The sequence below is a fragment of the Protomyctophum bolini genome, assembly GCF_963924005.1.
Source record: "Protomyctophum bolini genome assembly, chromosome: 15".
NCBI lineage: Eukaryota > Metazoa > Chordata > Actinopteri > Myctophiformes > Myctophidae > Protomyctophum > Protomyctophum bolini.
In genome coordinates, this window is record NC_137876.1 from 3,522,719 (window position 1) to 3,539,265 (window position 16,547).

The 16,547-nt window shown below is 44.7% G+C and overlaps 1 protein-coding gene across 1 annotated transcript; it reads right to left on the minus strand.

Annotated features, from left to right (window-relative positions):
- Positions 1-4,732: 4,732 nt before the first annotated feature.
- Positions 4,733-16,208, minus strand: LOC308329131 (uncharacterized protein; the record flags this gene model as incomplete). The annotated part of the gene is made up of 13 exons (XM_080783338.1): positions 4,733-5,130; positions 5,597-6,153; positions 7,053-7,389; positions 8,732-8,797; positions 9,692-9,859; positions 10,059-10,187; positions 10,622-10,726; positions 11,659-11,736; positions 13,546-13,644; positions 14,284-14,382; positions 14,912-15,010; positions 15,537-15,635; positions 16,011-16,208. 13 exons carry the CDS (start codon positions 16,206-16,208, stop codon positions 4,942-4,944), a joined length of 2,223 nt encoding a protein of 740 aa, XP_080639464.1. The 3' UTR covers positions 4,733-4,941.
- Between the last annotated feature and the right edge of the window lie 339 nt (positions 16,209-16,547).

The following is a 16,547-nucleotide window of genomic DNA, read 5'->3' on the forward strand; positions in this document are numbered from 1 at the left end:
ATAACAAATCAATTAAAAAGCAGTTTTTCTCCTCTAGTGAAAAGCCGTAGGCTGCACGTACGATAACAGTCCCCTATATAAGTCAACCTGGGTCACATTTATAGCTAAACGCAACAACAAAACAAACCCATACTTACATATCAATGGTACAGGTTCCCGTTGTCTTCGTCGGTGCCGTGGTGTATCATGTTTAACCCATTCTGACCTGAGATCAGATTCATACGAGGTTTCCACTGGGACACACACTGGTCTGATGAACCCATTCTGACCTGAGATCAGATTCTAAAAATGTCAGTCGTTCTTCGATTTTTCAAAAATAGCAGACCTACAAGCTCGTAGCGCGCCACTCGGTGGCGCGCTATGAGCTTGTAGATCTGCTATTTTTCAATAGCTAAAGCATAACATGATGCTAACACCAAAATGGGTTCCCGTTCAGAATGGGTTAAATCCCAGTATAGGAGTCAGAGTACCCCACGGAGAGGTCCCGGGGTGGAATAAGTCCCATTGCACCAGTCAAAATAAACACCAATCCCATCATGCATCCCTGCTGTTGTCGCTGATTGTTTGTCTAGTGTGCCACAGCTTGGAGCGACCCGGGACCGTGGCGTTTGTTGCATGCAGGATGTGGACATTGATTCTCCCACTGACGGGACGGACAATATGCCCCATGGCACCTCTTGCCAGGCAATTGGTCCACCCCCCTCAACTCTCCTTTCCTTTGCACCAGCAGTACGTGCCAGCTAGCCCACCCAAACCAGGGCCCTCAATAACCCTGTCAATAACATGACAACTGGACAGTATATAGTATTGGCTAAACATATAATAGATGTAACCCAACTAATTTGGGGGGGGGACGGGGGACGGGGACTTTTGGTCTCGGAAATCTGAGTGGAAATACAACTTATTTAAACAGCTACCAACGACAGCTCAGTGACCTATTGTGGTCTCGTGGAAATAGTCCATATCTGCAATATTCTGTCACTAATTAGACTATACATTTTGGTCACTGTGCTAATTTGATGGTTAGTGGGTTAGGAGACTGTCTGTCTGCATTGTACCCTGCATTGTTCTTTACGCTTTGAAGCTCGCCTCGGGTGTGAACCAAAACACACAGTGAGACAGCTATCTACACACTACAAGTTTGGTTTAGAGAACTCTAGTGTTCTCTATGGTTTAGTTTGTTAAGTTGTGTGGAAATACACGACCCTATCCCCCAGATGTACTGTTTGTAGTTGCGAACGCAGTGAGCACTTACTATGAGACCTTATTTGAATGTACGGTACTGAGATTAGAAAAATAATGAACTTCAGCTCAACTGAATGCTGTCGAATGTGCGAACCCGCCGCCACACTATGGAGTAAAGAGCGATAATAACGCAGTTTTCCTCAATTTCGCATTTTTTTTTTTAAATTCAAAATTTAAAATTCCGCAATTTCGCAATTTTTTCTTAATTTTTCTTAATGTATAATAAATTATGCATTAAGAAAAATGTACCTGAGGGTTGGAATATAGCGGCACTGTCTGGCGTTACATACAGTATAAGACAAATGCACTGGGAAATAGAGGGGGAAGATATGGAATAGGTAGGGCTTTAATTTTGGTATTTTGTACAGCAACACAGGCCCTGTTTAGATAAAGAGACAAAGAGTCGACATTAAGATTGTATAAGTGTGCGAGGGGAATGTGAAGAAAAGATCGGATCGGATCGGCTCACATTCTCCGATTGATTTTAACGACAGCGTTCCGAGCCCAGCTGGGCTCTTTCGCCTGCAGGTCGTCAGGTCAAACAGGTTCGACCTGACGAAGAGCCCTTATATAGGCTCAAAATCAATCTGTGAATTTTCACGTGAAACAACAGCCTACAGTAGCTATACTTCTATAATACGCCGTGCCGTGCACTGATTTGAATGTACGGTACTGAGATTAGAAAAATAATGAACTTCAGCTCAACTGAATGCTGTCGAATGTGCGAACCCGCCGCCACACTATATGGAGTAAAGAGCGATAATAACGCAGTGGTTGATTTGAGAGCCCAGTTAAATTAAAGCGCCCGCGGGTGCTTTAACCCATTCTGACCTGAGATCAGATTCTAAAAAATGTCTTCTATATCCTGACAGTTTTCATTCTGACCTGAGATCAGATTCTAAAAAATGTCTTCTACATCCTGACAGTTTTCCATTCTGACCTGAGATCAAGATTCTAAAAAAATGTCTTCTAAGTCGCTCTTCGATTTTTCAAAAATAAATAGCAGACCTACAAGCTCGTAGCTATGAGCTTGTAGATCTGCTATTTTTCAATAGCTATAAAGCACGACATGATGCTATAACACCCAAAATTGGTTCCCGCCCAGAATGGGTTAATTAGGTTTCCATCGCGTGCTCTCAGAGTCAATGAATGCCATTGATCCGATGTTCCCTTCTGAAGCCTCTGCCGTCACTAACCGAGGCCAGATGTCACAGCATGATCGTGATTGGAGTGGGCGGTTACACAATGAACGACCGGTTCATCAAGTGCTTGGCAGGCGATGTTCTCCATTTGACCCGTTCTCCATTTGTACCGCGTCAAGTCGGCCCAGTCCATTTGACCTGCGTCATTATGGTCATCGAATAGCCTTATAGTACCGCATCAAGTCAGCCCCAGCATAAGCGCTTGACTTCCGGTGTAATCTTTCTAAATAGAATTTAGGTCAACAGATCATGTCACAAGTTTATATCCGGGAGTTTATTAATTCCTAATTGGCCTAGTGGTAAGACATTTGACACTGATCGTTGCAGTGTTTTGCATGATTAGCCGTGGACAGACAGACAGACAGACAGACAGACAGGCAGGCAGGCAGGCAGGCAGGCAGGCAGGCAGGCAGACAGACAGACAGACAGACAGACAGACAGACAGACAGACATATCACTCTCTAGCAGCCACACCGATGCGTTTATTTTGAAATCCACAGGACGACGGAAGTGAAATGCTCATGATCTGACTTGACACCGGTTTTATGGTTCATTTGAAGTGGGTTGACTGTTTGCTGACAACCTCATCGGCCTAATTTGATCATTAAAATGGGTTGACTATTTGCTGACAACCCCATCGACCTCATTTAGATCAATAAACCCCCCAGTCAGTGCTCCATCTAGTGGTGTGTTGTGGTCCTTCAAGACCGTGGCGTGGCACAGTACATGGCATTTGGTAAGTCCTTTAATTAAATCATCATTGACACAATGTGGCAAGACAAGCATGGCAGTTTGTGGCCAACATAATCAACAACTTACCTGCTTGCAGTAACAATATGCAAGCTAGCAAATTTCCTGCATATGCATGCCAATTATACGTCAGAGAGAGATAAGATGTGGTAATCTTGGGGGTGGCAGTTTAATACTGTATATTCAAGTGCGCATTTTCTTCATTTCACCCTAGACTTGTTTTCGGTGACTCTGCTCTCGGAATCATGTGTATAATTGTATGTTTTTTTTATTGGGATGATGATGGAGGGGGGGTGGGGGGTGTTTGGGGCTGGCCGTAGATTGAGAAACACACAAGTGTCACACAACATTTGCTAATTTTCATATTCAGAGCGCAGCCATCTTGCCAGCAAGGCGCTACCTACAGTAGGTGACACTTCCCATAGACAGCCCATTCATCCAAACAGAAAAGTCCTCTCTAATTATATGAAACAACGTCAAAATCATCAACATTGCAGCTGTGTAGGGAAAGCTTGAATTATCCTCTTTCAATCTGTTGAAGTTTTTGTTTAATAAAAATCCACCGTAGACATTTTATGAGCTACTTCCTTTCATGTGATTTTTTCCCCCTAAGTGCTGGAGTTTGGAAGCGCTTGTTGACTATCACTCAACAGCCCAGGCGCACCACCTGTTTTGAATGTGCACATAATGCAGGAGGCAGCAGGAGGTTGCTTTACTGATAACGAGCGCTTCCATACGCGGGGTCATTCCAGCTTGACCCGGAAATGGTTAACGTTCCAATTGTTAAAGTGCTCCATCGAGGAGGCGAGTGGAGGAGGCGACGGGGCTCTCCGAGACCGCATAGAGCTCGGTGGGGTATGTTGTCTCCTCGTGGTGGATTTCCGCATCACGTGTACATGTTTTTTTTTCTTTCTCCAGTGACATAAGTCCACATAGTGGCACAGAAAACACTGCTTGCGGCTGACCCAACACACGCATGCACGCACAGTCGCACACACACACACACACACACACACACACACACACACACACACACACACACACACATTAAACTAAAGAGCTTTGCTGTTTGTTGAAGCGAGTGGAGGACGCGAGGGGAGTGAGCGAGTGTGAAAGTTGCGGTGTTGGAATTTGGCTTTAGAAAATAATCATCTGTAAGGAATTTCTTGACAGGAAGTATAGCTCATAAAATGTCTAGAGTGGATTTGTATTAAACAAAAACTTTACAGATTGAAAGAGGACAATTTAAGCTTTCCCTATACAGCTGCAATGTTGATGATTTTGACTTTGTTTAATATAATTAGAGAGGACTTTTCTCTGTTTGGATGAATGGGCTGTCTATGGGAAGTATCACTGTTGGGTTGTCTATGGGAAGTATATCACTGTTGGGTTGTCTATGGGAAGTATCACTGTTGGGTTGTCTACGGGAAGTATCACCTATAGGTATCACCTTGCGGGCAAGATGGCTGCGGTCTGAATATGGCCAATAGCAGATCTGTTTTTATCTAATAATAATAATAATAATATAGCCATAACCAAAACCTTCAAAACGGTTTCTTTCTTCTTTTTTTTTGTCCAGCGACGATGTATAAAATCTGTCTCTCGTGCGGCCGCTGTGGGTCGCCGTGTGACCCTACATTTCTCGTGTTCGCATGATTGTGCCCTCAGCTCTCTGCTCTCTTGTCATTGGTCTGGAGCAGCCGTATAGCTCCTCCCCCAGGCTGATGTGGTCATGACTGTGCCCTCAGCTCTCTGCTCTCTCGCCATTGGTCCGGAGCAGCCGTAGCTCCTCCTCCAGGCTGATGATTCGCTGCAGCAGCCTCTCCCGGTCCTCGCGGCCCACGAACTCCGCCTGCTGCCGCGCCTCCAGGACCTTCCTCTCGTACCAGCGCTCCAGCTGAGTCGACACCGTCTCGAAGAAACGCTGAGTCACCTGAACGGAACGAACCCACAGGACCACGACATAAGAGACGTGCACACATAGACATTAAAGTGGGCTTCAGCCCCTGCCCTTTTACCCCGTCTGTAAAACAACTGCCCTTTCCAGACCACGAATGCAGCGTTTACTACACGGTGAAAGAAATGCAAATGCCACTCCTTTCCTTTCCATGCCATGCTGGAAGGCAGCATTCAGGAGAATAGTCTTTTTTCCGAAGTCTCCTGAACTTGAACACAGTATTTTTGTGTTCAGAAGCAAAGATTTGAGTTTGTTGTGAAAGAATACATTCAAACATTTGGGCCACATTTTCACGATTTTTCAAAAAATAGCAGACCTACAAGCGCTACGAGCTTGTAGATCTGCTATTTTTCAATAGCTAAAGTATAACATAATGCTTTTTAAAACACCAAAAGGGTGTTCCCGCTCCCAAAACGGGTTAAGGCGCTTTATGATGGCTCACTTCCATGGCGTGCAGGTTGTTCCTCTCCCGGACGAAGGCGGGCTCCGTGGAGGTGGAGGAGGAGGGGGGCCCGGCCCGGTCCACGAAGAACTTCAGAGTTCCAGTGTGGTGGTTCAGCTCTCCTCCTCCAGGCCTCCTCCTCCCCCTCCCCCCTCCTCCGTGTCTGTGGGCCAGGATGCGCTTTCGCAGGCGGTTCCTGTGGCTCCAGTCGCTGATGCTTGTTGCTGCCGACGGGCTGCTGCTGAGACTGCTGGGGTACTGCTGGCCCCCTCCCTCCGGCAGGCCCACTATGGGGTACTGGCCCTCTCCTGCCAGGCCCACCATGGGGTACTGGTGGCCCTCTCCCGCCCCCAGGCCCACCATGGGGTACTGGTGGCCCTCTCCCGCCCCCAGGCCCACCATGGGGTACTGGTGGCCCTCTCCCGCCCCCAGGCCCACCATTGCCGTTGTTGTCGTCGTCACCGTAACCGGGCGGTCTTGTCGTTTGGGAGGATTCCAGAAAGGATCAGCAGAGCTCACCAAGGGCAGAGGAAAGATGGCCGTGTTCTCGTAGTCACCTGGAAGGAGACAGATAGTATATAGGGATTGGGAATGTTTAACACGGAGGGTTAAATTAGTACCCTATAGCCTATACCAAACGCGGCTTTCGCCTTTATTTTTTATAGATCATCACATTACTTTTAATTAAAACAACAACAAAAAACTCGAACATTTATGTTTTTTGTTGTTGTTTGAGTTTTATGTCAACTAACTTATCCCATTCTGATGCCAAACTATTGCAGTAGAACCAACACTTACAGTAATAGTCTTCTATGAAATAATGAATTGCAAGATTTATTTTCAGGAGACTTGAAATAATACAAAATGCCATGGCTCCTATCTGCCTGTGTTCCCCTGCTTGTCCACCAGATGTAGTCAGTGTGTCATCTTCATTTGTGTTCATTACCCTCACCTCCAGAAGGAGCGACTACAGGCCACATGAGAGCAGGTTTTACTGTACATCGGCTGAATTCAAAATAGCTGATCTTCAAGCTCACAGCGCATCGCGATGTGACACGTTTTGAGCTTGTAGATCTGCTATTTTCAAAACATTGTGAAATAAAATGTTGGAATACTTGTGGAAAACATTCAAACAACACAAATCTGGTACAAATCCCTGACCCAAGAAGCCCAATGAAAGAAATACACAACCCGCAACTACCACAAGTAACTTCATGAAAAGAAGCCCAAAGTGGCTTATAAATCTCATCCACTGCCAAAGACTTATATTTAACTTATTTTTCATGAAATCCCACACTGCCAAGGATGTTTATTTTGCTTAGTTTTAAAGGGGCATTAATTGATAACATTATAATCAAATCTTACAACTCTCGTTCTAAAACAATACTAGTCTATGGTGGCTCCTGGATGAGATAATAATACGCAGATATGGCAACACTGCTTCCAAATGACTCACTCGGTGACCTCTCCACTTTGACCTCAAAGTACTTCCCGCTGGCCGCCGCGAAGTACTCGTGCGCCTCCTCCTCCTCGCCCGCCAGGCCGTAGGGGGCGCTGTAGCGCCGCCGCCGCGGCGAAGGCGGCAGGACGTTGACGTACGTGGCCAGCGAGCCGCTGCTCTCGTCGGACGCCACGGACAGCAGCGGGAGGGACTCGTCTGCCAGCGATTGGTCCACGGAGGGCGAGGGGAGGAGCTTGTAGTAGCGGCGGGGGTTGGCGGCGGCGGGGGGGTGGCGGGGGGGGTCGTCCGGAGACATGATGCACAGCGCCTTCAGCTCGCGGGTTAACGATGCCTGCTTTGACATACGTGGGGAAGAAGAGGTCGTTCTGTGTGTTCTGTGTCACCTTATAGCTTTCAACCACTTTAACCAATATTATTAAAACTTTAGCTGTTGAAAAATAGCTAGAGCTGGGACTCGATTAAAAAAATTAATCTAATGAATCAGAGGCTTTGTAGTTAATTAATCTAGATTAATCGCATTTTAATCGCTTATCAATATTCAACCTGAGAACAGCGAGAAACCTTTTTTTTTTAAATGTTTTTTGGTATCCCAGTGAATCAATGAATAGTGACTACAGGATACCACTCATTTTCAACATTTTACTGTCATTAATATACCTGTTGTGGAAATAATAATAAAAAGTCACCCCATTCTGTGTTGCCTAGAACTGGAGGTCTGAAAAAAAATTAGTAACAGTAACAAGTACATCTCAGTGACATCACAAAGCTGTACTTACTTCATATTGTTACTGTTTTTTGTCAGACCTCCAGTTCTAGGCAACACAAAATGGGGTGACTTGTTATTATTTCCAGTTTTCAGTACTATAGAAAAGCGCCCAGTGAGAAACGTTCCGCGGTGAAAAAAAAGGCGCGATTAATTTATCTGTAGTTAATCGCGATTCATTTTTCTGTAGTTAATTAATCTAAATGAATCGCAATTAGTCCCGGCCCTAAAAATAGCAGATCTACAAGCTCGCAGACAGCTATACGACATCTACCTGTCTCCTGTCGGCGTCCTCTCTGCTCCGAGCAGCCATGTGATCTATCCTGTACAACATGTCCTGTCTCTCTGCGTCCCCTCTCTCCTGGTTCAGCAGGTCCAGAACCTGGATCTGGACACAACACAGATTCTATTAATGTCTTCTAATCTTTGAATAATATATATTCTTTCAGAGCGAACGTCTTTTTAACTCAAATCTTTGCTTCTGAGGGGGTCCCTGTAACAACACATTTTCAGGTGGTGGGTCGGCGGCCAATTACATATAACCTTGGGGGTCCTTGACATGAAAACATTTGAGAAAGACTGACATAGTTTTCACAAAACTGTCATGATTTATAATTGTAGCATCGTCTTCAGGTCTATGGCTTTTTGGGGCGGGAACCCCTTTTGGTGTTAGCATTATGTTATGCTTTAGCTATTGAAAAATAGCAGATCTACAAGCTCATAGCGCGCCACCGAGTGGCGCGCTATGAGCTTGTAGGTCTGGTGTCTGGTCCTGATCTCAGGTCAGAATGGGTGGAGAGGTTAATGATGAGAAGCAGACCTGGTGTCGGTTCCTGCGGTCCATCTTGCCCAGTCTGCAGCTGACCTGCTCCTGGACTCGTAGGACCTGCAGCTTCATGTCCTCCTGGGCGGCTTTGAGTTGACCCTCCAGCTTCCTGACCAGCGGCTTGCAGTGGCAGCCGTTAGGCGCTGGACGCTGGGGGGGTGAATTAAACAACTTCAGTGCACTGTGCCTACACAATACATGTGTAGGCACAATGCAAGGAATAAATGCATTCGCCATGTATCCGAAAGAAGTCTGATCCAATCACTTTTAGATTTCTCCAGTTTAATCCTGAGTTTAAGTTTTGTTGTGTTCAAGATCTGATTTTAGGCATGTTTAAGCCTCCAGGAAAATCCGTGTTGAGGTTCTTAATCCACTGTTTTTCATTAAAACGTCTTTGTCCTAAAACTGTCCAGTTGGGATTGTGTTGAAGTCCAGCGCATTTTAGAGCTTCAATGCCGTGAGCCATGAAATGTTGCACAAATCTTGTGGTTTGTCTTTTTGGCATTGTTAATATTGTATCTGTGTTGTCCCAGCCTAGTACCTATTGTTTTACCTGTCTCTCCGACATATTGTAAACCACATTTTTCACATGTGATTAAGTAAATGCAGTTGGGCTGGTTCTGGCTGTTATTTGTTGTTTAATCTCTAACACGCGTTTTGTGGGGGGGAAGGGGAGGGGGGACAAACGGTATTGTCACTGTCGGGCAGAAACCTCTTATCTCCATACTGTTTGGTTATGAATGCCCATACGTGATGATCATATACATACTTAGTACAGCGTATAGGGCTTTAAGCAACTAGTCGACTGTTCAGAGTTGTAGGCCTCAAGATCAGGTAGATTATAGTTACAGTCACCAATGTACACAGTTCTTAAATGTACAGATATGTATTACATATAGTCGACTAGTAAACTAGGCAACTAGTCAACTAGTAACAATGACTAGAAGTGAATGCCCTGCATCACACTGTAGAAAAGAGTCATCCTAGTGAGCAAACATCTGACGGATGTTACTGATGATGATATATGTGTTTTTTTTCATTCACCTGTCTAATGTTACCGTCCTTGTCCCGGTAGAGTGTGTAGAGCTGATAGGCTCTTCCCTCCAGGGGATGGGGTATTTCTCCATCGTAGGGAGACGGCTCGTCCTTCTTGTTCTTCTTCTCTGAGCAGAGATCGTTCTCACCTCGTCTGGAAGAGTCATCTTCCAAAGCCTGGCGTTTATAAGACCTCACGTCAAAGTAAGAACTGTTACATGAATATATTCAATGAATTGACAAAAGAAAGGGTGCATTTGTGTCATTCTCTTTTTTTAAATAATCCACTCAATTAAATAGTCTGATTAACTACTTAGGCTTTCATTTTGGAGACGAAAATAATAAAAGCCATGAGGCCTTCACTAGCTAAACCCACCAGCTCTCTGAACCTGTGTCGGTGGCGGCTGTGGAGGCCTGTCCTGACGAGAGCCGTTCTGCTGACCAGCTGGTCACTACTGGGACTGTCCTCCTCCTCCTCCTCTGCCAGAGAGCTGTCCTCCTGCTCCTGCTCAGAGAAAATGGAAGCCATCGTTCTCACGATAATGATTTTTGTTTTAAAACTGCCTAATGATGATGTCACTGGAGGACGGTTTCTAAACTGCCCACAGCCCTCCTATGAGACACAGACTGAGTAGAAATAAATCGTGCCATTTTATCATGATTATTAATGAGGACCTAGTACATAAAGATAGGTTGAAAAGTGGTGAAGTGGTCCTTTTAATAAACATTAAAATATTGAAATGGAGTTGGTTGCTGCAGACCTCCTATGAGACACAGACCAAGTAATAATGTATCTCATGAGCATTAGTGAGGACCGCTCCCCATATATATGAAGATACTTAGATACATTAGGCCGAAAATGGTTGAAAATCTTTGCTGCAATGTTAAGTTGTTAGAATACAGGTTTTTTTTTTGTTTTTTTCTGGCCAGCTTTCTCACTTTCTTTGGCAGTATTTCCAGCCTGGTGACGGACTGGGTCCTGCGTTCGGCCTTCAGTTGTTCCCTCCGTTTCCTCACGGTTCGCCCTCGCAAGAAGCGATGTACCTGGACAACACATGTGTGAGTTAACCCTCTGGATATATGCCCTTACTAATTAGAAATACAATGTTCTATAGATTAGATATCAGTGGTGTGCACAGAGCCACGGATAGACACTAGGGCGTGCTAGAGCACCCCCTGCCCTTTTCCCTCTGGACAAAATGTGCCCTTTTGAAAAAAGTGTACAGTATTTGGACCTTGGTTACATAGATCAATTCTTGATGAAAAGCTTCTAATATATTATTTAGACCCCAAGATCTATAAATATCACACTATTAAGGCAACCGGCCGGTTCCACGCGCTGCACAAGGTGCCCTTTTTTTTCCACTTGAGCACCTGCCCCTCAAAATGTCTAAATGTGCACACCACTGCTAGATATAAAGAAAACTGGTGTAGGGACCTATGGTATAAACCTAATTTGCGAACCTACTGCTTTATAAAAGACATACACACCGTAGAACCTTATGTGAAGTATAATTTAAAGTAACAAAAGACAACGATCTCTCTGTGCACAAATACGGTCAGGAACATTTCCATTAACATTGGAGACTGGCAGGTTTAATGCCACTCCTGAAGAAGAGAGATATATTGCCTGTTCTGTGAAATCACTGCTCTAAATATGATGACTTAAGGGATATTGGTTAATAAGATGTCTTCTTATCTGTGGGGATTTCCTAGATTTAAATGACTATGTAAGAAATGGAGATATGTTTTGCCAACGGGACTTTTGTCGCTGCAGATTTTATTTGTCAAGCTTGGGAAAGAAGACAGAGTACTCTGTATGAATCTGAGACATTTTTAGAATCTGATCTCAGGTCAGAATGGAAAACTTTCAGGATGTAGCTAAGACAATTTTTAGAATCTGATCTCAGGTCAGAATGGGATATGGCTGTTATTATGGGCAGCGGTTGCCATGCGTGTGAAATACAAGCACCAACCTGTGGGGCTCTGGCCAGGAGGAGAGCGACCTCTCTGTGGTTGTTGTCCCTGGCTTTGTCCAGCGCTGTCTTTCCTGCCTGGAGGGAGGTACAGTATATAATAATAATAATAATAATAATAAGCTTTATTTATATAGCACCTTTCATACAGGGTTGCAGTTCAAAGTGCTTCACAGGCAGGATATACACCAAGTTCTTTACAGATTGGTCATAAGGTTAAATCAAACACAATACAAGACAAGACAGTGAATGTGCATGAAGTCAGACATTGAGATAAAAATAGGCATGAGAAGGTCCAGCATTTAAGATATTTGTTAAGAGAAAAATATATATAGAATAATAATAAAATACACGATGGGAGGCCTCAATAAAGTGCTACGGCAGGGTGGAGAAGGCTAATCTGAAGAGGTGTGTTTTTAGTTTGTGTTTGAATATGTTGGTGGAGTCGGCCTCTATGATTTCCTGAGGAATTGTATTCCATAATTTTGGTGCATAAAACGAGAATGCGCTGCCTCTCCTATTTTCTTTCGTGGTTTATTTTTTTCTTTTGTGTTTAGTAAACCTGCTGTTGAGGATCTCATCTTAGTGTTCTAGATGGAGTGTATGATGGTATATAACGGCATGTTGTCACAGTCACAGACTTTAGCCTGTCTAGCTCTTGTAATGCTATGTTATAGTTCTAGTTGTTTTGGTTCTATGTTGTCTTCCCCAGGTGTTTCTCATGTGTAATCACTAATCAGCCCTCTTGTTCCCCAGTCAGTCCTTGTCCAGTCATTGTTTGGTGTCACTTCTTGTTCAGTTCAGTGTTTGTGTTGTTTTGCCTGCAGTTATTTTGTAATAAATCACCCATCTTGGATCTTAAACTCTGTCTGCTTGCTGTCCTGCATTCGGGTCCTCAACACACCCCCGGAACGTGACACATGTAAGAACATGGTTAAGCCCTTTACAATGACTTATATTCCTTTGAATGTTTTGTCATATACAGTAGGCTTACAGCGCAAACACCCGCCTGTGGGTCACGGACACATTTTATGCGTCAAAAGTAAATAATATTCCTATATTTTTGAGCGGCGCTATGTCCAGCTTTTAGTGTATGTTCTCAAACGTACACGTTACAACATTAAATTCCCATTGACGATGAATGGGAAATTTGATGATGATGTACGTTGATAATATGAGGGACAATATGACGTACATTTTCCCTTCATTTGTCAATGGCGTTTTTAAAACAAACATTGAACTAAAGACAAACATTAAACCTGTATATACGGTAGGAGGGGCTATAGTGCCCCTCAAAAAATCTAAGAAATTCCATACATTTTGAAAACAAATGTTTAAAAAGTAGTAGTGAAAATAGCCATACCGTAGATCTGCTATTTTTATATTCACTGGGTCTCCAGCTAAAACGTTTGGAAGAAACCATGTGTGTTGCTTTGTAATGTTTTGTATCGAAACATGAATGTATAGGTGTGTAGGCATTTAATTGAACTAGTCAATTTAACCGATGGGGAAGGTATGTCTCCCTAGGGAGGTCCTCGACGCAGACCCCGGGGCAGACCAAGGCGCAGTTGGAGGAAACACATCGACTCACACTGGCCTTGGAACGCCTCGGAATCCCCCAGGAGGAAGTCACTAATGTTGCTCTGGAGAGGGAAGTCTGGAGCTCTCTGGTGGAGCTGTCTCCCCCGTTACCCGACTACGGATAAGCGGTTGAAGATGGATGGATGGAAGGTATGTTGAACTAATCAATTGTGAAAATACACAATTATATCGTAAAGAAAACCCCAATAGCCAACAATACAACGCCTAATATAGGCAAAGTTTGACAAATGACTTGAGCTATAAGATGTTACTATTTTTCTCTGTAAAGACTCCGTATATACGTACACAGTTTTTGACGTTGCCGTCAGTCCCAGCCTCCAGTAAAAGCTGAACCGTCTTCTTATGGTTGAGGGCAGCAGCAACATGGAGGGCCGTGTCCCCTGTCTGGGGGGAAAGTCATAATATAAGAGAGTGCATTTGGGTCTATCGGCAGAGTTTACAGTGTTGGAGCTTATAGGGAGAGATGAGGGTGATTTTGGGTCTATCGGCAGAGTTTACAGTGTTGGAGCTTATAGGGAGAGATAAGGGTGATTTTGCGTCATTTCGTCTAAAAGCGCCACATTTTTGGGCATGCTCTAACAGCTGGCAACCTTCGAGGTCGCCACTGCAAACCCCCCCTAGTTTGACACATCACATGCTAGTTAAAGCATAATGAAATATAGAAAATATTTATACACATACACACATTATACATATACTGTACTGTATATGCTTTTAATGGTGGCCATATGGATTTGGCATACTTGGCATATTTGGCATTTTGTATACACAATGGCACGTAGGCCTATGCATATACGTTTGTTAATGCTAAATGAAAATAATAATCCCTACCTACATAACATAATCCGCAATTATAATTTGCGAACGGGAACCCCTTTTGGTGTTTTAAGCATTATGTTATACTTTAGCTATTGAAAAAATCAATTGTGAAAATGTGGCGCAAATCTTTGAATATATATATATTCTTTCAGAGCGTTTTTAACTCGTATCATTATGATTAATTAGCCTGCAGATATACAACACCTGGTTTTTCTTGGACACAGAGCACAGCGTTCCCAGGAGAATCTTCACGATGGTCAGATTGTTGTAGCGAGCAGCCACGTGCAAACATGTATCACCCACCTGAAAGCAAAATGATGTGACAAAAAAAACCTCAATTAACTATTCAAGAGACTATGACTAAAACTAAAAATAGAAATTTGCTGCCACACCTAATGCCCGTCTTGTTTTAATTTTTTCTAATTATTTGTTCGGCCCCCCCAAATAATTGTTGTTTGTTTTCATGAGTTGTCACGATGCGAGTTGTCTTTTCTTTTTTTTTATCCCACGATTTTGTAACCCATTTTTCACCCCTGTGTCAATTATCTAATGTGATCCTGGGCTCTACACACCCTCCACCAACCTAGTCCACATATATGGGGGACAAGGGGAGAGCAACGGACTTGAAGTCATGCTTCCTTCATGCCTGAGTGTCCAAGTTGCTCCTTTACACCTGACAGGGGGGAGTTTCCCTGGTTGGGAGGCAGATTAGAGACCAGGATTACTGCGAGTTGTCTTTGACAGAGGGTTTCCCCGCTACTAGTCACACACCGTTTAATGTTGTTGCCTTGATATTAGGATGCATGGCTGCACCTTCAATGGACTCACTCACATGGTTCTTGGTGTCGGGCCCGGAGCCTCCCAGGAGAAGGACCCGGGTCGTGTGAGCGTGAAAGTTCTGGCAGGCCAGGTGTAGAGCCGTGTTTCCTGCCTGAGAGAGAGAGAGAGAGAGAGAGAGAGAGAGAGGACGACAACATGAGTGTTTGTTGTTTTAAGGCCTCACTCACACGCAAGACACACTTGTGTCCTGTGTCTTCTTAGTGTCATGGCCGCCTCAATGCATTTCCAATGGGAGTCGCATGGTTTCATGACACAACATTGTTTAGTTGCATGGCTGTCTTCTGCCCCCGCCCCCATGCAACACGGCCATAGCAGTTTGGTGAGGGAATAGCTATAGGTCAATTCAATGGCCCAAACCACACCAAAAGGGTCCAGACGGTTTCAGCGTTAACTCCTTGCAACCGTTTGGACCAGCAAGGAGTTGTAAAGACCCTTTGGTGTGGTTAGGGCTTTAGTCAGTGGTTCTCAAACCTATCATTTTAAAGACCCCCCACCAAGCCAAATAACCCTGAGATTGTAGAAATGGAACCAAATGGACCCTTTTGTATGCTCTCTCCTTCCATTTGCACAGTTGCACACTGACTCCCCGTATAAAAGCACTCTCATCATAACTGGACCTTGTTCTTGATGTGGACGTCGGCCCCGGCCTTCACCAGCAGCTTCACGCACTGACAGAACCCATGCCACGCCACCTCATGGAGCGCTGTGTTACCGTCCTATAGCGGAGACGCGCACGCACGCACACACACACGCACACACAATACATACGCATGCACACACACACGGGCAAAAAAAAGAATATTTATATTATTAGCTATCATCTGTAAGCTCACAACATGTCCCGACACGAGCCTTTCTTGTAAATCTTTGACCGTGACCATTAACATTCCCCAAAATAGGGATATGTTGAAAGTGGTTGAACTGGGTCAGTATTCATTAATGTAATTTGAAATGAAATGATTGTTTAAAATCTATTTGAACCTAAAACATTCCAGGTGACTAGTAAAATGTGACTGAAACTAAATGAAAACTATTCAAGAGACTAGCCTATGTGACTAAAACTAAACAACAACAACCACGCTGCCTCTCACCCGGTCCTGCAGGTCCATGGCACATCCTCCCTGGACCAGGGCAGACATGGTGTCATGGTGGCCCACCGTGGCTGCTCTGTGGAGGGCCGTCTGGTGGCCCTGGGCCCCGGGGCCCTGGGCGGGGCCCTGGACGGGCCCCTGGGCGGGGCCCGGTGCTGGTGGAGGGGCGTGGTGCTGGACGAGAGCCTGCTCACTCATCTTCGTTTGAAATGTCTGTGAGGAAAATGAACGGGGAATCATTTCCTGGGCCCTGGTGGTAGGGGGCGGGACTGCGACGGTCTATTGCGTGCGTGCGTGCGTGCGTGCGTGTGTGTGTCTGTCTGTCTGTCTGGGGTACGAACAGCTGCAATACCGCTGCATGGGTGACCTAAGTGTGTGCGTGCGTGCGCCCACATGAGCATGAGTGCATGCACCATGCGGCTGAATTAACAGTAGTAAACAACATTTAATCCAGTCATGTGACACTAAATGTCCCAGCTGGGCAACAGCAGCAGCTGAAGCACATTGCAAATGGCAAAATAAATATGTAATATAGGA